General features: G+C 37.7%; 1 protein-coding gene across 2 annotated transcripts in view; it reads left to right on the top strand.

Annotated features, from left to right (window-relative positions):
- Window positions 1-26,344, top strand: part of SLC25A21 (solute carrier family 25 member 21) — a 745,362-nt gene that overhangs the window by 655,637 nt on the left and 63,381 nt on the right. For both annotated transcript variants that reach the window (XM_043989383.1, XM_043989381.1), the window contains exons 5-6: window positions 21,570-21,629; window positions 24,209-24,316. In XM_043989383.1, coding sequence (XP_043845318.1) covers window positions 21,570-21,629; window positions 24,209-24,316 — 168 coding nt within the window. The remainder of the gene's footprint in view (window positions 1-21,569; window positions 21,630-24,208; window positions 24,317-26,344) is intronic.

The following is a 26,344-nucleotide window of genomic DNA, read 5'->3' as shown; positions in this document are numbered from 1 at the left end:
TATTAATATGAAATGGAAGCAGGGGCAGCTAGATGGTGCAGTGGTTAAAAGCACTGACCCTGGATTCAGGAGTACCTGAGTTCAAATCCGGCCTCAGACACTTGACACTTACTAGCTGTGTGACCCTGGGCAAGTCACTTAACCCCCTATTGCCTGCAAAAAAAAAATTATAAAAAAAATATGAAATGGAAGCAATGATTAATTAATTGTGCTATACTTTTTTGTGTGCTATACTTTTGAGATTCAAACTCTAGCTTACATTTTTTTTCTTACATACACTTTGGGATGTAACCTCTTTGAGGATAGGGACAGCTCTGATTACTTGTATTTGTATTCTTAGCCCATAGCACAGTACCTGGCACAAGTGTTTAATAAATGATTTAGCTAGTTAGCTAGTTTTAAAAAAATACAAATCTAAGCAATCTTATATCATAGCCATTCTAATCCCAAGGTTAAAACATAGTTTACTGCATAATAAGAATGATCATTAAAGGTGATAAGTATAACAAAAGAAAAATAAATTTAAAATAATGGAAATGATTATATTTTTGTATGAGAGCCTTCTGGACTTGCTTTTTTTTTCCCCTTAGGAAAGATTATGTGGTATTAACTTGATGAAAACTAAAGCAAATGAAAGAATGTTTTTGTCTGATACAAATCAAATCTGACCTCAGTCACTTGACACACTTACTAGCTGTGTGACCCTGGGCAAGTCACTTAACCCCCACTGCCCCACCCAAAAAAGAAAAAAAAGAACAAAAAGGAAAAAACCTGAAAAAACAACAAAAACAAACAAAAACAAAAGTAGAACCAGCATGGTTCAATATGCTTTCAGAATCCACAGTTCTTTTTTTCTGGATGTGGAGAACATTTTCCATTATGATTTCTTTGGAATTGTCTTGGATCATTGTATTGCTGAGAAGAGGTTAGTCTCTCAGTTGATCATCACACAATGTTGCTGTTACTGTGTACGATGTTCTCCTGGTTCTGCTTACTTCACTCAGCATCAGTCCCCTTAAGTCTTTGCAGGATTTTTCTGGAATCTGTCTGCTCATCATTTCTTACAGGACGATAGTATTCCATTACATTCTTATAACACAACTTGTTCAGCCATTCCCCAATTGATGGGCATCCCCTCAATTTCCAATTCTTTGCCACCACAAAGAGAGCTGCTATAAATATTTTTGTTCTGTGGGTGCTTTTCCCTTTTTATGATTTCTTAGGGATACAGACCTAGTAGTGGCATTACTGGGTCCCTTTGAGCATAATTCCAAATTGCTCTCCAGAATGGTTAAATCAGTTCGCAACTCCACCAACAATGCATTAGTGTTCCAATTTTTCCACAGCTTCTCCAACATTTATTATTTTTCTTTTTTGTCATATTAGACAATCTGATAGGTGCAAGGTGGTAGGAAATTTCGACTTCAAAAGGCATGAAATAGGCTAAAATAATGGGTCAAACTCTCTCATAAAATGGAAGTGGATAGCAGAGTGGATTAAAAACTAGAATCCTACAATGTGTTGCTTCCAAGGAACACATTTGAAGCAGATAGATACACACAGAATAAAGGTAAAAGATTGGAGCAGACTTTATCATGCTTCAGCTGACATAAAAAGGGGAGGGGTAGCAAACCTTATATCAGACTAAGCAAAAGCAAAAATAGTTCTAATTAAACGAGATAAGGAAGGAAACTACATCTTGCTAAAAGGTGCCATAGACAGTGAAGTAATATCAATACTAAACACATATGCACTAAGTTGTATAGCATCCAAATTCTTAAAGAAGTTAAGTGAGTCATAGAAAGAGATAAATGGCAAAACTATGCTATTGGGGGACCTCAACCTCCCCTTCTCAGAACTAGATGAATCTAGCCACAAAATACATGTGAAAGAAGTTAAGGAGGTGAATAGGATTTTAGAAAATTTAAATGTGATAGACCTCCAGAGAAAACTAAATGGAAGTAGAAAAGGATGTATCTTTGTCTCAGTGGTACAAGGGACCTACACAAAAATTGACCATGTATTAGGTCATTAAAAACCTCACAGTCAAATACAGAAAGGAAGAAATAGTAAATGCATCATTTTCAGATCATGATAAAATAAAAATTATAATTAATAAAGGGTCTTGGAAAAATAGACTAAAAATTAATTGGAAACTAAATAATCTCATCCTAAAGAATGAGTGGATCAGGCAACAAAGCATAGAAAGAAGCAATAATTTCATCAAAGAGAATGACACAATGAGACAGCATTTACCAAAACTTATGGGGCACAGACAAAGCAGTTTTATGGGGAAATCTATCTCTAAATGCTTATATGAATAAAATGGAGAAAGAGGAGATCAATGAATTGGGCACACACCTTAAAAAGCTAGAAAAAGAACAAATTTAAAATCCCCAATTAAATGCTAAATTAGAAAGTCTGAAAACCAAAGGAGAGATTAATAGAATTGAACATAAGCAAACTATTGAATTAATAATAAAAATAAGAGTGGGTTTAATGAAAAATCCAACAAAATAGATAAATCTACAGTTAATTTGATTTTTTAAAAATGAAGAAAACCAAATTACCAGTCTCAAAAATGAAAAAGCAGGCAGCTGGGTGGTGCCGTGGATGGAGCACCAGGCCTGGATTCAGGAGGCCCTGGGTTCATGTCTGGCCTCAGATACTTGACATTTGCTGGCTGTGTGACACTGGGCAAGTCACTTGACCCTCTTTGACCCACAAAAAGGAAAAAAACAAAAGGGGTGAATTTGCCACCAATGAAGACAAAATTAAAGCACTGTGTATGAGCTATGTTGCCCATATGTATGACAATAAATTTGACAATATAAATGAAATGGATGAATATGTACAAAAAATATAAATTTCCCAGGTTCACAGAAAAGGAAATAAAATAGATAAATAAGCTGAATTTAGAAAAAGAAATTGAACAAGCCAAAAATCTCCAAAGCCAGATGGATTTACAAGTGAATTCTACCAAACATTTAAAGAACAATTCCAATACTATATAAACTATTTGAAAAAAATAGACAAAGAAGAAGTCATAGTAAGTTCCTTTTATAAGAAAAATGTGGGGAGCTCATGGCATAATTGCTCCAAAAAACATCCAAATAATGCCATAGGAAAATGGCCCGAGCATCAAAACTCACCGAAGAATGTGCTGAAATCACCTTCTAACCAAGAAAGGCTGGGAAAGTCAGAAGGAGGGAACTTCTGTGCTGGTTCAGGAGTGGAGCCCAACCCCACAGTCACCCTGACATAGATCCAGTCCTAGGAAGGCCTCACCAGAGAAGGAGACACCCAGAGCCTCTGAATCAGCTGAAGTGCCAGCGTCTTCTGGAACTAAGCTCACAGTATGGTGAGAGGACTGAGCCCTAGGCAGGGGGCAGACTACAGGGGTCAATGCTGGTGCTGAAGCAGAACTTTTCACCCCTGCTGAGAACCAGGAGGTAGGCTTGAGTAACAGTAGCCCAGGTGGGGGAGGGGCAGAGGCTCATCTGAGCTAACAACTACAACACACAAAGCTGGTTGATTAGCAAGTTGTTCTGGGGTCATCTACAGACCAGGGAATAGGCCAGGTGAGTGAAGAACCTGATCATCCTTAAATCTGCAGCCTGGAAACAGTGCCCCACTTTAAGGAGCTAAAAGCCAAGTTAAAGAAAGTCAAGATGAGCAGACAGAGAAAGGTGAGGACCATAGAAAGATTCTTAAGTAACAAGGAACATTGAGGTGCACCCACAGAGGAAGATGCCAATGTCAGGGCCCCTATATCTAAATCTTTCAAGAAAAATATGAATTGGCCTCAGGCCATATAGGTGATCAAAAAGGACTTTGAAGATAAAGTTAGAGAGGTAGAGGAAAAAATGGAAAGAGAATTGAGGGTGATGCAGGAAAAACATGAGAAAAAAGTCAACAGCTTGAAAAGTCAAATTGGTTAAATGGAAAAGGAGGTACAAAAGCTCTCTGATGAAAATAATTGCCTAAGAATTAGGATTGAACAAATGGAAGCAGTGATTTTATGAGAAACCAAGACACAATAAAACAAATCCAAATGAATAAAAAAATAGAGGGCAATGTGAAATATCTTCTGGGGAAAACAGCTGACCTGGAAAATAGGTCCAGGAGAGATCATTTGAAAATTATTGGCCTACCTGAAAACTATGATCAAGGAAAGAGCTTAGACATCATCTTCCAAGAAATTCTCAGGAAAAATTGCCCTGAAATTCTAGAAGAAGAAGCTAAAATAGAAATTGAAAGAATCCACCCATCACCTACAGAAAGAGATCCCAGAAGGAAAACTCCTAGGAATATTATAGCCAAATTCCAGTGCTCTCAGGTCAAGTAGAAAATATTGCAAGCTGCCAAAAAGAAAGAATTCAAGGACTGTGGAGCCCCAGTCAGGATAGCACAAGATCTAGCTGCTTCTACATTAAAGGACTGGAGGGCATGGAATATGATATTCCAAAGGTCAAAGGAAATTGGATGACAACCAACAATCACCTACCCAGCAAAACTCAGCATAATCTTTCATCAGAAAAAATGGGACTTTAATGAAAAAGAAGACTTTCAGATATTTGTGATGAAAAGACCAAGACCCTATAGAACCACAAAAAATTGGAGCTGGGGGACATACCTGGGGTCGTACAGTGGGCGACTGTCTTGTGTCTGAGGCTCGGTTTTGGCTGGGGTGATGACACCTTTAGGGCTAAATTGAGGGGTGAAGGTAATGCACTGGGGGAGGGGGAAGGGCAGAAGTGAAATCCTACATGAAAGTAACAGGAAAAGGCTTATGGAATGGGGGAAGAGATGGGAGAGGAACAGGGCAGTAAATGAATTTTACACTCATCAGAAAAGGCTCAAAGATCTTAAACTCATCAGAGCTGCCTCAAGGAGGGACTAAAAGACACACCCAACTGGGTGGAGTAATCTATTTAATCTGGGCAGTAAATGAGCCTAACACTCATGAAAATTGGCTCAAAGACCTCAATCTCATTAGAATTGGCTCAAAGAGGGAATAATATAAACACTCAATTGGGTGGAGTAATCTCTCTAACCCTGCAGGAAAATAGGAGGGGAAGAGGATAAAGTGAGAGGGGCAAAAGAAGGAAGGACAGACTGAGGGAGGGGACAGAGAGAAGCAAATCCCTTTTGAAGAGTAATAGGATGAAAGAAGATGGATAATAGAATAAATACCATGGGGAAGAAAATAGGATGGAAGGGAAACAGTTAATAATAGTAATCATGAAAAAGAGAAAACAGGGGAAAATCATACAAAAAATATTTATAGCCACTCTTGGTGGAGGCTAAGAATTGAGAAACAAGGGAATGTCCCTCAATTAAGGAATGATGGAAAAAGCTGTTTGCTTTTGTTTGCTGCAAAAGAAGAAGAAGAAGAAGAAGAAGAAGAAGAAGAAAAGAAAAGAAAAGAAAAGAAAAGAAAAGAAAAGAAAAGAAAAGAAAAGAAAAGAAAAGAAAAGAAAAGAAAAGAAAAGAAAAGAAAAGAAAAATGTGGTACTGGTACCTAAATCAAGAAGAGTCAAAACAGAGAAAGAAAATTATAGGCCAATTTCCCTTTTGAATATATATATATATATATATATATATATATATATATATATATATATATATATTTTTTTTTTTTTAATTCTTCAACGAACATTTTTTTATTTTTTCCAGTTACATGTAAGGGTAGTTTTCAACATTCACTTTTATAAGATTTAGAGTTCCAAAATTTTCTCCCTCCCTTTTCTACCCCCTCCACAAGGTTGCAACCAGGTTATACATGTACAATCCACAAGTGTTCTTTTTATCAGTTCTTTCTATGTGGTTGGATAGTAAGCTTCATAATTAGTCCCTTGGGATTGTCTTGGATCATTGCATTGCTGAGAATAGTTATTTCATTCAGAATTGCTCACTGATCAATACTGCTGTCACTATGCACAATATCCTCCCAGCTCTGCTCACTTCACTATACATCAGTTCATTAGAATTTCTAGGTTTTTCTGGGATCATCCTCTTTGTCATTTCCTATAGCACAAGACCATTCCACTACAATCATACAGCACAGCTTCTTCCATCATTCCTCAATTGATAGACATTCCCTTGATTCTCAATTCTTAACTACCACAGAGTTGCTATAAATATTTTTTGTACAATTTTCCCCCTTTTCTCTTTTTCATGATTACTATTGTTAACTGTTTCCCTTCCATCCTATTCCCTTCCCCATGATCTTTATTTTATTATCCATCCTCTTTCATCCTATCACTCTTCAAAAGGGATTTGCTTCTCTCTGTCCCCTCCCTCAGTCTGTCCTTCCTTCTTTTGCCCCTCTCTCTTTATCCCCTTCCCTTCCTATTTTCATGCAGGGTTAGAGAGATTACTCCTTTATGTTATTCCCTCCTTTAGCCAATTCTAATGATATTGAGGTCTTTGAGCCAATTCTGATGAGTGTTAGGCTCATTTACTGCTCAGATTAAATAGATTATTCCACCCAGTTGGGTTTGTGTGTTAGTCCCTCTTTCGGGTGACTCTGATGAGATTAAGGTCTTTGAACTTATTCTGATGAGTGTAAAATTAATTTATTTCCCTGCTCCTCCTCCATCTCTTGCCCTACTCAATAAGCCTTTCCCTGTTTCTTTCATGTAGGATTTCACCTCTGCCCTTCCCCCTCCCCCAGTGCATTCCCCTAGCCTCTCAATTAAATCCATCATGGGGCAACTAGGTGACACAGTGGACAAAGCATCACCCCTGGACCCAGGGGGATCCCAGCCCAAACCCATCCTCAGACACAAGACAATCACCTACTGCATGACTCCAGGTATGTCTCCCAACTCCAAGTTTTTATGGTTCTCTAGAATCTTGTATTTGAAAGTCAAATTTGCCATTCGGTTTAGGTCTTTTTATCATGAATACCTGAAAGTCCTCTTTGTCATTAAAGTCCCATTTTTTCCTATGAAAGTTTATGCATAGCTTTTCTGGGTAGGTGATTCTTGGTTGTAATTACAATTCCTTTGCCCTCTGGAATATCATATTCCATGCCCTCCAGTAGTTTAATGTAGAAGCTGCTAGATCTTGTGCTATCCTGACTGGGGCTCCACAGTCCTTGAATTCTTTCTTTTTGGCAGCTTGCAATATTTTCTACTTGACCTGAAAGGTCTAGAATTTGGCTGTAATATTCCTAGGAGTTTTCCTTTTGGGATCTCTTTCTGGAGGTGATTGGTGGATACTTTCAATTTCTATTTCACCCTCTTCCTCTAGAATTTCAGGGCAGTTTTCCCTGAGAATATCTTGGAAGATGATGTCTAAGCTCTTTCCTTGATCATGGTTTTCAGGTAGACCAATAACTTACAAATTATCTCTCCTGGACCTATTTTCCAGGTCAGCAGTTTTTCAAGAAAATATTTCACATTGCTTTCTATTTTTTATGCATTTGGGTTTGTTTTATTGTGTCTTGGTTTCTCATAAAGTCAATGGCTTCCATTTGTTCAATCTTAATTCATGTAGTAAAATATGAAAGTTTTTAACAGTCGGTTAGGATAACTGAAGGACGCCAGTTTTTCAAGGACCACCCTTTTGGGGAGGAGATGAACAGTCCGCCTGCTGCGCATGTCAGACTGCCTGCCGGGTGCAGTCCGCCTGCTGCGCATGTCAGACTGCCTGCCGGGGTTTTTTTTTGACTTCCGGGGTGGAGAGAACGGAAGAGGCCTTTTTGCCTGCTTGGCGGGACTCCTGGCGGCGCAGCACAGACGGTCTCCCTCACTCCAAAGGTGGCCTTTTTTGGTTTGGTGAGTTTTTATAAGAAATATAGACTAAGCCTAGATTTAAGACGATTTCTACTGTATTTCTACTTTCCTATCCTTCTAATCAACAACACCTTATATACAATAAAGGCTCTATCTAGAAAACCAGAAGCTTCTTCCATTTACTAGTCTGGGAGATAAATTAAGGGAAAAGTTAAGTAGGGGAGATTTATGATCTAATATCCAATTTTAAATTTCACAGTTTGGCGACCCCGAAGGGACCTTAAGGACCCTCCCACCCTCCCTAGTTTGGCCATAAGCCGGCTAATTCGGTGGATTTTCCGAATACCCCCCCCCCCCCCGCCACGGACTTTCCCTTTGTCTAATCTCCCTTAAAGACTTTAAGCCTCTAAAAGTCTTGCTTTAAACAGAAAAGCCAGCCCAGTTTAAAGGGCAAGATGCTCGAATATTCTACTATCCCTTTGATTTTTCTCATCGGAATGTATTGGGACAGCATAACGTCCCGACTTAGAGGAATAGTTTACTCAATGGTCCTTCAAAACATTATTGGTTTTTTCCTCATTCAGGCAGCAAAAAGTTTTTTGTATAATAGTATAAGTGAGAATCTTTGGGAAAATACGTTTAATATAAGTAGAAATTTTATGCCTGCAATTGAAATACCTTTTAATACCACATCCATAGTTCATACGACTAAGGATTTTATTTTTTTGGGGTTTTTTTTGTCTTGTTTTGTTTTTGTTATTATCATTGTTATGATATGGGGGAAATTCTCACATATGGAGAGAGTCCTCAAAATGAAATACTCACATATGGAGAGAGACCTCAAAATGAAATTCTCACATATGGAGAGAGACCTCGAAATGAAATTCTCACATATGGAGAGAGACCTCAAAATGGCTGTTTCTACTAGAGATGATCCAAGTTTAGAATCAGATCAACAGAAACTACTCCCTCTGCAGGAAGCTATAGAACATAGTAAAAAGGGAGTGCCAATTCAAGTCAGAAAATATAGCCCCTTTAGACCAAGTGACTTGAGCGCATGGAAATCTTTCATCCCTAGTTTTGAGAAAAATCCAAACACTGTAATTTCACAGTTAAGGACTATATTTAATGCATATCAACCCAGTTGGGCTGATGTTACTTGCCTTTTGGAAACTTTACTGTCCCCAACTGAGATTACAGATATTATCTCAGCAGGAAATGCCCTTGTTGCGAAAGGTAAGGCCAATGTGGAATGGCCTCTAAAGGATCCAGAGTGGAATTATAATGATGATAGGGATTTCCAAAGATTAAAAGATGCTAGAGAAACACTTCTGAAGGGAATGGAATCTTGCTCTAGAAAACCGGAAAACTGGCAGAAATTTTTAAGCCTACCTCAGGAGGCTAATGAAAGACCAAACAGATTTTATGATAGACTTTGTGAGGCCGCTAGACAGTACACCAGATTGGATCCAGTAGATTTAAGAGATTCCTATATCGTTCTCAACACATTTGTTTATAATTCACTGCCAGAAATACGCAGATACTTTCTGAAACAATGTCCAGACTGGAGAAATCTCACAGTAGATAGAATTAAGGAACTTGCAAATTATGTCTTTGACTCACGTGAGGAAGATCCAGATCACCCTAAACAGAGCATTCTGGCACCAGCGATTCCTAGTCAGCCATGTGAACACCGGAGCAAGGACACTAAGGTGTGTTGTTACTGTCGTAAGGAGGGGCATGAATTGAGAGAATGTAGGACTTGGAGAAGAAATTCTAATTCTAATTACAGGCGAAATCAAAATAGAAATAGATCTTTTCGGAGGAATACAGAAAGGCAGTACCAGAATAATGGTAACCAAGGTCCCCCTCAGAAGAGGACACAGGAATGACGGTGTCTTGGGGAGGAATGGAACATAGATAATGAAAGCCATATATTCCCAGATCCGGATTTTTTGAATGCACTTGTGCCAGTCCATTCACCTCCCCAGAGTAATGAACCACATGTCACCTTAAAAGTGGGGGAGACTTATTATGATTGTCTGCTAGACACAGGAGCCTCTAAATCAGTATTAGTAAGCAAACCAGATGCTGGGTGTAGACCTGTAGGATATTTAAATGTAGTGGGAGTCTCAGGAAAGAGCCAGAGAGTGGCAAAATTGAATCCTCGCATGGTATCTATGGGGCCCTTAACAGTAGAACATTCATTTTTACTCATGCCTGATGCCCCTGTAAATTTATTAGGTCGTGATCTCCTTTGCAAGCTTAGAGCAACCATATCTTGTGCTCCAGATGGGGCTGTCTCCTTACAATTGCCAGAGGATACTGTTCATTTATTACCAATTTTACTTACAGAAGCTCAAGGAACAGCAGGGGAGGTATCCAAAATCCCCTCTGACATTCCTGAGTCTTTATGGGCCTCATCCCCTAATGAGGTGGGGCTCCTTAAGTCTGCCATGCCTGTTACCTTTAAAGTTAAGGGGGGACCACCCCCCTCCATTCCACAGTATCCATTGTCTAGGGAAGCAATAGAAGGGATCACCCCTATAATTGAGGCTTTGAAAAGCCAGGGTATTATTATTCCATGTCATCACTCTCCATGCAATACTCCCATTTTGCCAGTTAAAAAACCCAAGCCTGGGCCAGATGGTAAACCTGTTTATCGCTTTGTGCAAGATCTTAGAGCGATTAATAATTATGTTATTCCTAGACATTCTATAGTCGCAAATCCGGCTATGATAATTTCCTCAATTCCCTATGAATCTACATGTTTCACAGTGGTAGACCTTTGCTCTGCCTTTTTCTCCATACCAGTACATGAGGACTTCCAATATTTATTTGCTTTTACCTGGAAAAATAGACAGTGGACCTGGACTAGACTCCCACAGGGATTTGTAGACAGTCCCACATTATTTTCCCAAATTTTACAGCAGGATCTGGCCTCTATTACCTTTAAAGCCTCCACACTAGTACAATATGTTGATGACTTACTTTTGGCCTCTCCTAATGCTGAAATTTGTCAGGAAGATAGCCGTCACTTACTGCTGGAGCTGCACAAGAGAGGACACAAGGTTTCCAAGACAAAGGTACAATGGTGTTTGCCCCAGGTAGAATATTTAGGATTTATTTTGGCTGCTGGAACTCGCTCTGTCTCTTCTAAGCGAGTCCAGGCCATTCAACAACTCTCTGCCCCCACTACTAAGAGGCAGTTGAGAGCCATTCTAGGAGCAGCCGGGTACTGTAGACAATGGATACCCTCTTTTGGTGAAATTACTAAACCCCTCATAGCTCTTACAAAAAGTTCTGTTCCAGACAGTTTACAGTTGGATCCCCAGCATCTCTCAGCCATAAAAGAATTAAAACGGGCCTTGTTATCAGCACCTGCCCTAGGACTGCCAGATTATAGTAAGCCTTTCACTCTCTTTGTGCATGAACAAAGGGGGGTGGCTTCTGGAGTCCTGACTCAGTCACTGGGGCCTAACCAGCGTCCTATAGCCTACTATTCAATTCAGCTGGACCCTGTAGCGGCTGGAGTGCCACCTTGCCTTAGAGCAGTGGCGGCCACAGCGCTTTTGGTAGAAAAAGCCTCTGATTTGGTCCTAGGTAACCCTCTAACTGTGCAATGCCCTCATGAAGTGGAGGCTCTCTTACTACGTCACAGGACACAAGCCTTTTCAGATCAAAGGCTGGCTAAGTATGAAATAACCCTGTTAGGTAATGAGAATATCACTTTAAAACGCTGCACAGTTCTTAATCCAGCAACACTACTCCCTAATTTACCATTCTCGGGGGAACCGTTGCATGACTGTGCTTCTTTAGTTGATATGGCTGAAAAACCCCGTGATGATCTTTTTGATACACCTTTAGAAAATCCTGATCTTGTCCTCTATACAGATGGTTCCTCATTTATGAGAGAGGGAACCCGTTTTACTGGAGCTGCTGTAGTTTCTGATTATGACACCCTCTGGGCAGCTTCTCTGCCTTGCCATTTTAGTGCACAGGCTGCTGAACTTGTGGCTCTTACACAGGCCTGTAATATAGCCAAAGGTAAGAGTGCCACTATTTTTACTGACTCGAAATATGGCTTTGGCATATGCCACTTTATTGGTATGATTTGGCGTCAACGAGGCTTTCTAACATCCTCGGGCAAGGCTATTGCCAATGGGGACCTTATCAAGGACCTCTTAGATGCCCTGAAACTGCCTTCTTCCCTAGCTGTTGTACATTGCCCTGCCCACACAGGGAATAGTGATCCTGTTTCAAAGGGAAATGCACGAGCCGATTCTGCAGCCAAGCTTGCTGCATTAGAAGCTCCTGAACATGTATTTAACCTTTCACCTTCTGAGGATATTCCTTCCAACCTAACCTATGACGATTCTGAAGTAGAAAAGTGGAAAAAGAAATTTAAGGCGAAACAGATCAATGGCATCTGGGTGTCTCCGGAAGGTAAGCCATTTCTTCCCCGGAAATTCTACCACCAGGTATGCCTCTCTGTTCACAGAAAAGGCCATTTTGGTACACAAGGCATTGTAGACTCTATTAAGAGAACCTGGATAGCACCAGGTGTGACTAATACAGCATCTCGAATCTGCTCGGGCTGCTCCACATGTCAGTCTTATAATCAGTATGCTTTTAAGGCCAAAGCTTATGGAGGGCGTCCTCTAGCATATACACCTTTTGAGCACTTACAAATTGATTATATTACTATGCCAAAAGCAGGACATTATAAATTTTGCCTTGTTATAGTTGATCAGCTCACTCGGTGGGTGGAGGCCTTTCCCAGCCCCCGAGCCACAGCTGCCTTTGTTGCCAAAATTCTCCTTAAAGAGATAGTACCTCGTTTTGGCCCACCAGCCCGCATCGATTCTGACAAAGGCACACATTTCACTGATTCGATTTTATCCCAAATCTACTCTTTCTTGGGAGTGACTCCAAAATTCCACACGCCCTACCATCCACAAAGTTCAGGCCAAGTTGAACGTATGAATAAAGAGCTTAAGAGTATGATTGGCAAATTATGTACTGAAACCCATTTGAAATGGCCTGATGTTCTACCATTGGCATTATTCTATCTACGAAGTAGACCAAGAGGAGAACTTCATATATCTCCTTATGAAATGCTTTTTGGTCACCCTCCTATCCAAGCTAAAACTTTTTCCCCAGTTTATACATCACTGGTGGGAGGTGATACTTCTGTTGCTTCCTATATACAGGAATTACAAACCAGGCTACGTGAACTCCATGAGGCAGGAGCTGTGGTCCAGGCAGGACCATTAGACTTTTCATTGCATAACTTCAACCCAGGAGATAAAATATATGTAAAGAATTTTCAGAGAACCAGTGGAACTCAACCTGCCTGGGAAGGACCTTTTCAGGTATTATTGACAACTCCTACTGCCATTAAAATTGGTGAAAAAGACTCATGGATTCATTGCTCTCATATAAAGCCTGCACCATTCATAGGTGAAGACATTTCAGATAGACCTGAGGTAGACGCTAAAGAGGTAAAAACCCTAACGATAGCAACTGTTAAAGAGCAAAGAAAGTTCAGAGGAAACAGGCAGTTCCCATTTAAGAATCCCACTGATCAGTTAAATGCTTTGGGACTCAGTCTTCGTAAAGTATCAGGAGACGGAAATTGCCTTTTTAGGGCTTTAGCAGACCAGCTAGAAGGTCACTGTAGAAATCATCTCAGACACAGACAAGAAGCTGCTTCTTATATGATTAACCATAGACAAGAGTTTGAGTCTTTTATAGTAAATGACTCCCCTTTTGAAGAATATGTTGATGAATTAAAGAAATTTGGAAAGTGGGGAGGAAATGATACAATTGTAGCATTTGCTAAGCAGCATCAGCTGAATGTTGTGGTTCATCAATTAAATCAGCCTTTATTGAGAATCAGTGGCACAGACAAAACTGATGCTAGAGAACTCCACATTTTCTACCATAAAGAACATTATGACAGCATTAGAAAGATCAATGACAATTCAGAAACCCCTGCCACTTTGGCATGCAGAGAATTGGGGAACCAGTTAAAACAATGTGGCATACCCCAAACTCTAGCAGCTTAAATACCTTAAAATTTAACAAGCATTTCCTTCCACAGGCAAAAGCACTGAAGCACATGGCCTAGTTTTCTGGCCCACCTCAATTTCTCCCACCCTTTTCCCTACCCTATACCTATTTTTTTTTTTAATCCTTTTTGCTTTTTGTTTTGTTTTGACTTTTGAAAGGCACTGAAAAGACCTGGAATTCACCACACCTTTAAATTCTTTAAGAGCACAAAAGGGTGCTTAGCGAATCTTTTGCCTTTTATTTTTGGTTTTTGGTTTTGCTTTTTTTTTTTTTTTTTTACTTTTGTTTCTTTTGCTTTTCTTTAAAAACCCGATTTTGTAAACTAAGTGACTTTTCAAAGACATTTTAAGTATATGCTATTGAATATCGAATCTTGCTAATTGAAGTCATTTCTTTTTGATGAATTAATCACCACTTTAAGTATCTGCTACTGTTATACTAGAGAATTCATGTATAAGATGATGTGGTCTACTTGCTAAAAGAAGATTATGTAATAATGTCTAAAAGAAGATTATGTAACAATGTCTAATATAATCAGCTATTTACATTCATTTATTATTTATATGTCATTATACTCTGGGTATGGTTTGGAATTATTGTATATATCACTAATATATTCTCAGTTATGCAGCATAGCACACATTTTTACCATCATATTGTCTTTGGTGAAATTAATGAGATTTCAGAAATATGGAAACTTATCATTTCAGAGACTAACTTGCTGTGAACTCTGATGCAGGCCCTGGAGAGAATATAAGGAGAGACAGGTATACATAAGTCCATGGTTTGCTTATGATGGTGACTATGTAGAGCACAATTACTAGGCACAGTCCAGTATTCATCCTCTCTCCCTCCTAATTTAACCTAATTTAACTGAACTTATTTATCTTTTTATCTCACTCAGTTGAACTCACCTGTGGCCTAGCACAATCACTGGCTGTCTCGGAACCATGAGATATGGTATGATAACCTTTCCATAACATTTTCAGGTGTCATGAACACATACTAAATTTGCTTTGATCCAGACACATGGTGGTAAAAAGTGTTACTGATTGCAAAATGCTATGCTAAGGTTTAGTTAAAAAAAAAAAAAATACAGCAATTCAAACAGTTAAAGAAGAAATCCAGCTTTCCAGACCAGAGTCCAGAGTCCAGAATCCAGACCAGAGTCCAGAATCCAGTTTTCCAGACCAGAATCCAGTTTCCTCCTGATGACATCTTACCACTTCAAGAAGACAAGAGAACTCAGAGACTTTATATGAACTGTTTTGCTTTATTAGCTTTTACTATCTCCTTTCTGTTATATACTATCTGTAACATGTACTCTCTGCAGAGGCTCTCCCTTTGCAAGACAAATGTCAAAGCGTCGGTTCATGAGGAAAGAAAAAAAAATCGCCCCTCTGGACAAAACTTTCCTCTCTTCCTTTTCTGTATTGTTGTTCGCATATTATTAGTCAGCAAAGGTTATTATATTCTTTTTACTGTTCCATCAAGGAAACATTCCATTTCTTGAGGAAGCAAAGGGGGGAAATGTAGTAAAATATGAAAGTTTTTAACAGTCGGTTAGGATAACTGAAGGACGCCAGTTTTTCAAGGACCACCCTTTTGGGGAGGAGATGAACAGTCCGCCTGCTGCGCATGTCAGACTGCCTGCCGGGTGCAGTCCGCCTGCTGCGCATGTCAGACTGCCTGCCGGGGTTTTTTTTTGACTTCCGGGGTGGAGAGAACGGAAGAGGCCTTTTTGCCTGCTTGGCGGGACTCCTGGCGGCGCAGCACAGACGGTCTCCCTCACTCCAAAGGTGGCCTTTTTTGGTTTGGTGAGTTTTTATAAGAAATATAGACTAAGCCTAGATTTAAGACGATTTCTACTGTATTTCTACTTTCCTATCCTTCTAATCAACAACACCTTATATACAATAAAGGCTCTATCTAGAAAACCAGAAGCTTCTTCCATTTACTAGTCTGGGAGATAAATTAAGGGAAAAGTTAAGTAGGGGAGATTTATGATCTAATATCCAATTTTAAATTTCACATTCATAGGCAATTATTTTCATCAGAGAGCTTTTCCATTTGGCTTTTCAAGCTGTTGACTTTTTTCTCATGTCTTTTCTGCATCACTCTCATTTCTCTTTCCATTTTTTCTTCTACCTCTCTAACTTTATCTTTAAAGACCTTTTTTCAGTGCCTCTATTGCCTGAGGCCAATTCATATTTTTCTTGAAAGATTTAGATATAGGGGCCCTGACATTGACATCTTCCTCTGAGGGTGCACCTCAATGTTCCTTGTTACTGAAGAATCTTTCTATGGTCCTCACCTTTCTCTATCTGCTCATCTTGCCTGTCTTTAACTTGGCTTTTAGCTCCTTAAAGTGGGGCACTGTTTCCAGCCTGCAGTTTCCCAAGCTTCAGAAGTCCCAGGTGGTATGATTTAAGGAGGATCAGGTTCTTCACTCACCTGGCCTGTTCCCTGGTCTGTAGATGACCCCAGAACAACTTGCTAATCAACCAGCTTTGTGTGTTTTGGTTGTCAGCTCCTACTAACCTGTGCCCTTCCCCAACCTGGGCCACTGCTACTCAATCTCACCTCCTGGTTCCCATCACGGGTGAAAAAAACAAGTTCTGCCTCAGCACCAGCATTGACCCCTGGAGTCTATGCCTGCCAAGTGCTCAGCCCTCTCACCAGACTGTGAGCTTAGTTCCAGAAGACACTGGCACTTCAGCTGATTCAGAGGCTCTGGGTGTCTCCTTCTCTGGTGAGGCCTTCCTGGGACTAGATCTATGTCAGGGTGACTGTGGGGTTGGGCTCCACTCCTGAACCAGCACAGAATTTCCCTCCTTCTGACCTTCCAAGCCGTTCTGGGTTAGAAGATGATTTCAGCACATTCTTCTGTGGGTTTTGCTGCTCATGGCATTTTCCTATGGTGTTATTTGGATGTTTTTTGGAGCAATCATGTCATGAGTTAAAGAGCTCACTGCCTTTCCTCCACCCCCCTTTGGAATATTGCTGCAAAATTCTATATAAAATATTAGCAAAAACATTACAGAAATTTATCACCGGGGTGGGATTTATACCAGAAATGTAGGGCTGGTTCAATGTTAGGAAAACTATCAGTATAATTGACCACATCAATAATAATACAAATTAAAATCATATGATTACCTTAATAGATTTGGGTAGCTCAATAGAGGACAGCTAGGTGCTGCAGTGGATAGAACACTGGCCCTGAAGTTGGGAGGACCTGAGTTCAAATCTGACCTCTGACACTTACTATTTCAGTGACTCTGTGCAAGTCACTTTACCCCATTTGCCTTAAAATACTATGGGCTGTCTCCAGTCATCCTGATGTATGTGCATGTATGTATGTGTATTACATATGCATATGTATGCATTAATGTATATATGTGCATGAGTATATGCACATGAACACATGTGATATACGTGTGTGCCTAGACATATATACCTTTGTGGCTGCATAATGCATGTATACATCCACAGATACAGCCATAAATATATATATAAACACATACATACAACATACATACATACATATCCACATACATACATACATACATACATACATTCATATATACATCTTGCCATTGGACTCAGATGCAGAGGAGAGAGTGAGGTTGGTGACATTGCACAGTACTCCCTCACTTAAATCCAATTCACTGCAAGTCAACATCAACCCAATGTCCTCTTTGAGAAGGAAGGACAAACAACAGTAGCAGCAACAACAACAAGATGCAGGTATTGAATTTAGAAACTAGTATGGCAGAAATTAGAAACAGACCAACATCTTATACCAAAAACCAAAATAGGGTCAAAATGGTTACATGATTTAGGTGATACCATAGGCAAATTAAGAAAGAAAATAATAGTTTACCTCTCAGATCTATGAAGAGAGGAAGAATTTATGTCCAAAGAAGAGACAGAGGACATTATAAAATGAAATATGGATAATTTTGATTACATTAAATTAAAAAGGTTTTGCACAAACAAAACCAATGCAACCAAAATTATAAGGAAGGAAGAATGCTGGGAAACAATTTTTACAGCTGGTATTTCTTATAAAGTATTTATTTCTCAAATATGTAGAAAACCAAATCAAATTTCTAAGAAGTCATTCCCCAATTGAGAAATTGTCAAAGAATATGAAGAGGTAATTTTCAGATGAAGATGCTAAAGCTATAATCATATACCTATAATCGTATGAAAAACAATGTTCTCAACCACTATTGAAAAGAGAAATACAAATTAAAACAACTCTGATGTACCACCTCACACCTATCAGATTGGCTATTATGACAAAAAAAAGGAGAGTTATGAATGTTGGAGAAGATAGAAGACTAATGCATTGTTGTTAAAGTTGTGAACTGATCCATCCATTTTGGAAAGCAATTTGGAACTATGACCAAAAGGCTATAAAACTGTGCATACCCTTTGACCCAGTAATACAACTACTAGGTCTTTATCCCAGAGAGATCATAAAAAAGGGGAAAAGGATCGACATGTACAAAAATATTTATACCATCTCTTTTTGTTGTAACAAAGAATTGGAAAATGAGGGGATGTCCATCAATTGGACAATGACTGAACAAGTTGTGGTATATGATTGTAATGGAATACTATTGTGCTATAAGAAATGATGAGCAGGCAGGTTTCAGAAAAATCTTGGAAATATTTATATGAACTGAGTGAAGTGACCAGAACCAGAACATTATACAAAATAACAGCAATATTGTGTGATGATCAACTGTGATAGAATTAGTGCCTCTAAGCAATACAATGATCCAATACAGTTCCAAAAGACTTATGATGGAAAATGCTGTCCACATCCAGAAAAAGAAGTATGAAATGTGAATGCAGATCAAAGCATATTATTTACACTTTTTTATTTCTTCTTTTTTGTGGTTTTTCAGTTTGGTTCTGATTCTTCTTTTCACAACATGACTAATGTGGAAATATGTTTAATATGATTGTATTGTATAACCTATATTAGATTGTTTGCCATCTTGGGGAAGTGGGGAAGGGAGGCAGGGCAAAAATTGCAACTCTAAATCTTACAAAAATGAATGTTGGAAACTGTCTTTATATATAATTGAAAAATGAAATAAAATATGATTAAGAAAATTAATAACAACAAATTTTGATACCATTTTGAGCTTTTTTCTTTTTTAGGTATTGATTTATTCTATCTTCTGCAGATTAGGTTTCCAAGGAGGTAATAATTAGCATAGGTATTTCCAAAGAAGAAAAAAGAAGCTGTCTTCATGAGCTAGTAAACATCTTTTACTTTGGAGTCAAGTCAAGTCAAGTCAACAAACATTTATTAAGTGATTATGCTGAGAACTAAGAATATAACAAATAAAAACAGAAAAACAGGCAGTACCTGCCTGAGAAGAACTTATATCTTAATGAGGGAGGCAACACATAAAGTGTGTAGGGGGGAGGAGGGGTTAGATAAAGGTACCCAATGCTTGATTCTCACACATATATAAATATGGTTGTGTGTATACACACATATGTTTATGTGAGTATATCTATATAGTTATGGTTATCTTTATTGATATATGAATATCTCAGTTTCATGTATGGCCAAAGTCAAAGAATTAAACACCAAGTAGCCAACTTATTGATGACGAATCTCTTTGACTTTAGCTAAGTCATTCCTTAGAAACACACTTGCCACACTTTTCAAAAGCATTTCTAGGATGGTAGTATCTTCCAGACCTTCAGATCTTTCAATCCACTGAGCCCATAGTTTCTTCCACACCATGATGAGTCCTCAGACTGTAAATCAATCTCTCTCTCTCTCTCTCTCTCTCTCTCTCTCTCTCTCTCTCTCTCTCTCTCTCTTTCTCTCTCTCTCTCTCAAAATATAGGCACATGTATGTATATGTATCTGTATGCATTATATATATTTTTTCTTGCTCTGTCTATAGCATAAAAAATAATAAAGCAGGACATATATTCAGGTCAAGTCATACATCTTTTAAGGATCTCATTAGAAAATGAACTGAATAGGGTGCAAAAAAGCCCATCTTTTAAGAGTAGAATGTAGTGTGAGAGACATCCTGATTGTTTCTATCCTGATACTAGGAACTAACTGTGCTATGTGCTAGGAGTTAAAATTTTAAAGATTAGGGGCAGCTAGGTGGCACAGTGGATAAAGCACTGGCCTTGGATTCAGGAGGACCTGAGTTTAAATCTGGTCTCAGACACTTGACACTTACTAGCTGTGTGACCCTGGGCAAGTCACTTAACCCCAATTGCCTCACCAAAGAAAAAAAATTTAAATTGATACCCAAAGTAGAAAACTCATGGAGAAAATACATATGAGAACAAATCATAGTGTAGTTGTTTTATAGCTATTTAAAATGGAAATTGATTTAGGAATAAATTGCATTATTTACTTTTTTTAAAGTAATAATCATTTTTCTTTATAGTGTGAGGTTCTAATTTTTATCCCTCCTCCCTCCCCTGTCCCCTCCCTGAGGCAGTAAGAAGATATGGGTTATACATGTACAATTATGTAAAACATTACCATATTAGTCATTTTGTTTAAGAAGACTTAAATAAAAGGAAAAAAATGAAAGTGAAAAATGGTATGCTTCAGTCTATGTTCCATCAATATCAGTTCTTCCTTAAAAGGTGGATATTATGTTTTATCAATAGTCCCTTGGGATTGTCTTGGATCATTGTATTGTTGAAAATAGTTGTCATTTCCAGTTCTTTATCAAACATTATTGCTATCTCTGTGTATAATGTTCTCTTGTCTCTGCTAACTTCACTATACATCTGTCCATGCAAATCTTTCCAGGCCTTTCTGGAGCCATCCTGCTTGTCATTTCTTACAGCACAATTATTCACTTTCTATTGAAGTCACACTTATTATTTCCATCATCTTCACAGGAGTTTATAGAGTCTCCAACTTTGAAGGTCTTAAGTCAATCAATACATATTTTTGGTAATGTACTTTCAGTGAAATCCTGCTTGAAAGTGGGACTTTAGGGGCAGCTAGGTGGCACAGTGGATAAAGCACCAGCCCTGGATTCAGGAGGACTTGAGTTCAAATCCGACCTCAGACACTTGGCACTTACTAGCTGTGTGACCCTGGGCAAGTCACTTAACCCTCATTGCCCCACCAAAAACAAACAAACAAAATAAAACAAATAAACTGAAAATGGGACTTTAGATCTTCACCCACATATTTGGATCTTCACCATCCCTAAATATTCACTGAGTTTGTGACAATATACTTGGAATATTAAGGAAATAAAAGTAGTATGAACCTGAATGAAGGCAGAAAGGTTGACTTTTCTTTTACATACATTGCTTAAAAACTTGAGCATTCATAGAGAAAGAAGTTCATTTAGAAAACATAAAAGAGCAAAGATTGTAGGTTTCTCAACATATAACTTTGAATCACTACCATAAAAAGAAGTCTGTTGATGGTCTTGGTAAATGGAAGCTGCATGGTTCATTTACTGCCATAAAAAATGTCATCAGTTATTCTGCAGGTTATGATAGCATTTGAAAATGTTAGGGTAAGATCCAAATAGCTATTACCTGAAAGCAGACTAAAATTTATAAGTCATGGGGAAGATTTTATATGAAATAGCACATCATTTTAAAGTACTGATTAATTTAATAACTTGCTGGAACAAGTACAACCTGAATTTTGATTCATTTCAATGTCTTATTGAAGGAAAAATTTACCAATCTCTTGGTATTGTTTCATTTTAGTTTTTTGCCTTTGAACAATATAAGAAATTACTTGGATATGTGTCACTGTCACCAGGATTGGTAAGTAAGTCTTTACTGTACTTATTGAATGTTATTTCATAAAGCAAAATATAGAACAAAATACATTTTTATTCATAAAATTTAACTCAAAAGATGAGGGCGAGTGATTCTGTGTTATTTGTTAAAAATGATCTTCCTACTAAATTATTATTTCAATCCTAGAAACAAACCTGAAAATAAAATGTATAGGAAAGCTTGCATAGATGTGATTCAATGATGTGAAATACCTTAAAACATGTACTTTTACATTGCACATGTGTGGGTGAACTGTCATGTATAAACATGCAACTTTTTTTAGCTTTTGTTTCACTTGTAATAAAAATGGCACTTTGGTATTTGAGGAGTCTAGAATGAAATTAGTTTTGATAAAGAATGATTACAAGAGCTTTTTGAGGAATGGCTATAACACTACTTCAATATATAATTAAAATAGTGATTTTAAACTCTTCAAATCTGTCCTCAGATACTTACTAGCTATGTGACCCTGGGTATGTCACCTAATCTCTGTTTGCCTCAATTTCTTCAGATGTAAATTATAAAAATTATATCATCTTCCTCATAGGATTTTTGTGAGAACCAAATGGGACATTTTTTAAAGCACTTAACATAGTGCCTGGCACCTAGTTGGTGCTATATAAATGCTTATTCTCTTCTCTTCCTCTTTCCCCCTACCACCCTCTGCTTCCTTCTTGGGTTTTATTGTCTTTGCTACAAATGAAATTAATTTAATGTAATGATATACACACAAGTCCTAAAGGAATAACATTCCCCCAGAGGAGTGAGAAGTAGCAAAATAGAAGGGAATGACTGATGGATTTAGAGTATGGGAACATGGATTTGAATCCTAGCTCTGATACATACACACATACACATGTCAATTTGTACATGTGTGTATATATGTACACATGTGTATTTATATACACAAACATATAATATGTCAGATATATAAGTATCCACCAAAGACAAGTCAAGATGGTAGAACTTCCAATAAATGTTCCTAGAGATAGTTTTTTTCAAGAGAAGTAGTCAAGACAATATGAGGGTATACATAGATAACCCCAGAGAATCAATAAAAAACCAAGTTTAAATGATTAACAACATTTGGCAGGATATGAAATAAATCAACATAAATCATCAGTGTTTCTATTTATGACTAACAAAACCCTCTAGGAAAAGAAAGATAGAGAAATTCTCTTTAAAATAACTGCAGACAATATAAAATACTTGGCAGTATACCTGAAACTATATGAACACATTCACAAAACACTTTTCACACAAATAAAGACAAATCTAAACAGTTGAAGAAAGATTAATAATTCTCAGGTAGACCAAGGTAACAATATAAAAATGACAATTTTATTTGAGAGAGAGAGTAAGTCAACAATACTAGAAACTGAAGAGAATAATTAACTACTGGAAATGAGAAAAGAAATAGCACTTAAGGTCATAAATCTGGAGGTAGAAGGACCTTAAGGATCATCTAGTCAAATCTCTCATTTTACAGAAAAGGAAGCTGAGGCCCAGAAAAGTTGAATGATTGATCCATGATTTCACAGGCAGTAGTAAATGAGAGATCCAGGATTTGAACTTAGTACCTCTGATGTAAATCTGCCATGTTTCTTCTTTACTATGATGCCACAAGAGATAGTCAATTCTTAGGGTGACTTTTCACTTTTTATAGACATTTGTTTTATAAAATGTAAATTCTATTGCTATTTCTGAAATATTATAGATACACATACATTTACTTTTCTTCTTAAATCTGTCTCTTATATGTGTTTTATTATATATAATTTTTAAGATTTGCAATAACACATAGATATTGTGTATGGAAAGTGTTTATACAAAGAATTCTACCTTCCTATGGCAGAAATTCTCAACAGCTAATTTTGCTATTTCCCATATTACTATTTTTTCATAATATTTCTAGTTTTTAGTTTCATGCCATAGGAAAACCCAACTACTCCTGATTTAATATTTTATCAAAGTTCTAAAACTAAGGCAGTCAAATGAAAAATAGATTTTTTTTAAATTAGGAAAAGCTATATTGTTAACTATAACAATATTTAATTTTAAGAATAAATATTGTGTAACTATGAATACATACTTAAATATTTTAAACCAATCTGTAGATGACCTGAATTCTGAGTAAAAAACAAAAACAAAACATTTTATTTTGGCTTTGCTCTTTTAGCCCTAAAAAGTACACTTAAATGTTTAAAAATGATGTTCTCACTTTACAAGTTCAAAGTCTTTTCAAATTCAATATAAGGGCATATGTTAACAGACCTCTTAAATTAGTAATGTGGCCTTTTTCTTGTCTAATGGAAAGAGGTTGTTGTCGATAGACTTTTGACATTTTATTTTGAATTTTTAGAATGTGGTTTGTGGCTTCTGTAATTTCTTCATCATGAATTGTCAGCATCTAATCAAGGGCTAAAGCTGTTTAGTAATGGTATACTGTGTATTTGTGTAGATCTCTACATATTCATGATAACATTCAGCTGTAGGGTATAGTTCTTTAACATAGTACAAATAATAATTTGTTTTTAAAATATTGATCTATTTAATTGTTTTAGGCATTTGCAGTTGCAGGATTGGGATCTGGACTGACAGAAGCTATTGTGGTTAACCCTTTTGAGGTTGTAAAAGTTGGTTTGCAGGCCAATCGGGACACATCTGCAAAGGTAATAATTTTTAATGTTGTTGGAGAATACTGAAGGCTAATTTTTAAGGGATATATAAAGATATCTATTTCTTTCTCTCTCAAAGTGATAGTGTTAATATAAATTATTGTCAAGGAAGCTGCTCAGGGATGAATTAAATCTTTTTTTCAAGTAAAGCATTAACCAAAATTCAGTGAGTTCTGAAGACCAAATAAGTTTATGCATATTGATTTGTTTTGTTTTGTTTTTGTTTTTGTGGGGCAATGAGGGTTAAGTGACTTGCTCAAAGTCATAGTAAGTATCAAGTGTCTTAGGCCGGTTTGGACTCAGGACCTCCTGAATCCAGGGCCGGTGCTTTATCCACTGCTCCACCTAGCTGCCCCCCATATTGATTGTTTTCAAGTTATACTATAATTGATTGTGGCTTCTTTGGAAACAGTTTCTTTACTTTTGGCAAAACTCCTGCATATAGTAGAGTAATATATGGTATAAGCCATTGAAGAGATAATGTGGTTGCTCTTATTTTTTAAAGTTGTGAAACAATTTCAAAAGTGATGTACCGGGGCAGCTAGGTGGCGCAGTGGATAAAGCACCGGCCTGGATTCAGGAGTACCTGAGTTCAAATCCGGCCTCAGACACTTAACACTTACTAGCTGTGTGACCCTGGACAAGTCACTTAACCCCAATTGCCTTACCGAAAAAAAAAAAGTGATGTACCATTGATTTTCACCCCCTCCCACTCAAAAACCCCAGATATTTATGTTATACTGGTGGGTGTTGTTATAGTGTTGGCCAGGCAGTACTTTATCCTTTTTGCTTCCCCTCCCTTCTGAAAAATGGTGAAGCCAAATCCTTCCCAAGCATAGCCTATCCTCTCCCTATTGGGTGGTTTGGGGAGAGATCTTTTCTTTAGTCACTGTCCCCTTCCCCTTGCTTCTCTCCCTTTGGAGACAATCTGTTACAAAATTAGATTACTTTTAGCCGAGGGACAATATAATGACCCTCAGATCCATATAATCCCTTTCCCTGACTATTTATAGAATTTATATAAAATAAAGTTACTAAAACAATCACAATAACTCTAAGCCCCCAGTTGGGATTTTTTTCTTATATTAAGATGGCAGTTTGGTTCTCTTCCCCAATTTAAATTTTGTGTATTTCTAGCTAACATTGGCTTCTTCCATTTCCATTTTCTCAGCTTAGACTAAGTATATAAGACAAGGTTTTATGACTGTCCCCAGGTTTCCTTATATATGAAGAAAATCAGGAATTGAGAAGAGTATAAAATACTTCTTACTGGATAGTCCCTGAAAGGGGAAGCCAGAAAAGGGTATATGAACTTCCCTCAATCCTTGAAGGGGAGTTTACAACCATCAACATCAATGTGAGTTCTTTATCCCAAGATATTCACTGTTAGCTCTGCCTTTCCTAGGAGCTCAACTTTCCTTCCTTTCCCTTCCTTTATCTATTGTTCCTGTAGCATTGCTTCTTTCCAAATCATATTGTTAAGTCCTGGTTGGGTATGAAAATTTCTTTCTCCATCTACTCTTACTGTTGTTCAAATCATCCAATTCCAGCTCCTTCCTCTCAGTCTGATCTCTTCCAAAACTCCCATAAATAACTCAAGACCACCTTCAGCTCAAAGAGAGCCTAAATCATTCTCATGGCTGAGAGGAAATGTTTTTCTCCAAATCTCAGAAATCCCATCAGTTGTTAGAACCAGTTTTGCTTCTAAGATAAATATGAGTGATGGATGAGAAAGTCTTGTGTAAATAAAACCATTTTAAGAGAGCTTAGATCTCAACGTTTTTATTGGTATGTAAGACTCCATGTAAATAGCCTTCTTTCCTGTGAGCTGTTTTTACTAAGATCTAAAACTAGGGAAGGGTGATGGGGAGTTTGCCCAAATCTGGAGATGTAAACAATTTTTCAATGGCTTTAAGGAATTAAGACAGAGCCATAGGAGTTGTGGAAGATTGGAGCCTTGATGATAATAGGACAGGTGCATAGAGTTTTTCTTGGGAAAGAGGGAGTAATCTCTGCCTTGAT

The sequence above is a fragment of the Dromiciops gliroides genome, chromosome 2 (assembly GCF_019393635.1).
Source record: "Dromiciops gliroides isolate mDroGli1 chromosome 2, mDroGli1.pri, whole genome shotgun sequence".
Lineage (NCBI taxonomy): Eukaryota > Metazoa > Chordata > Mammalia > Microbiotheria > Microbiotheriidae > Dromiciops > Dromiciops gliroides.
Note: the sequence above shows the minus strand (reverse complement) of the source record. Positions and strands in the feature narration are given on the sequence as shown.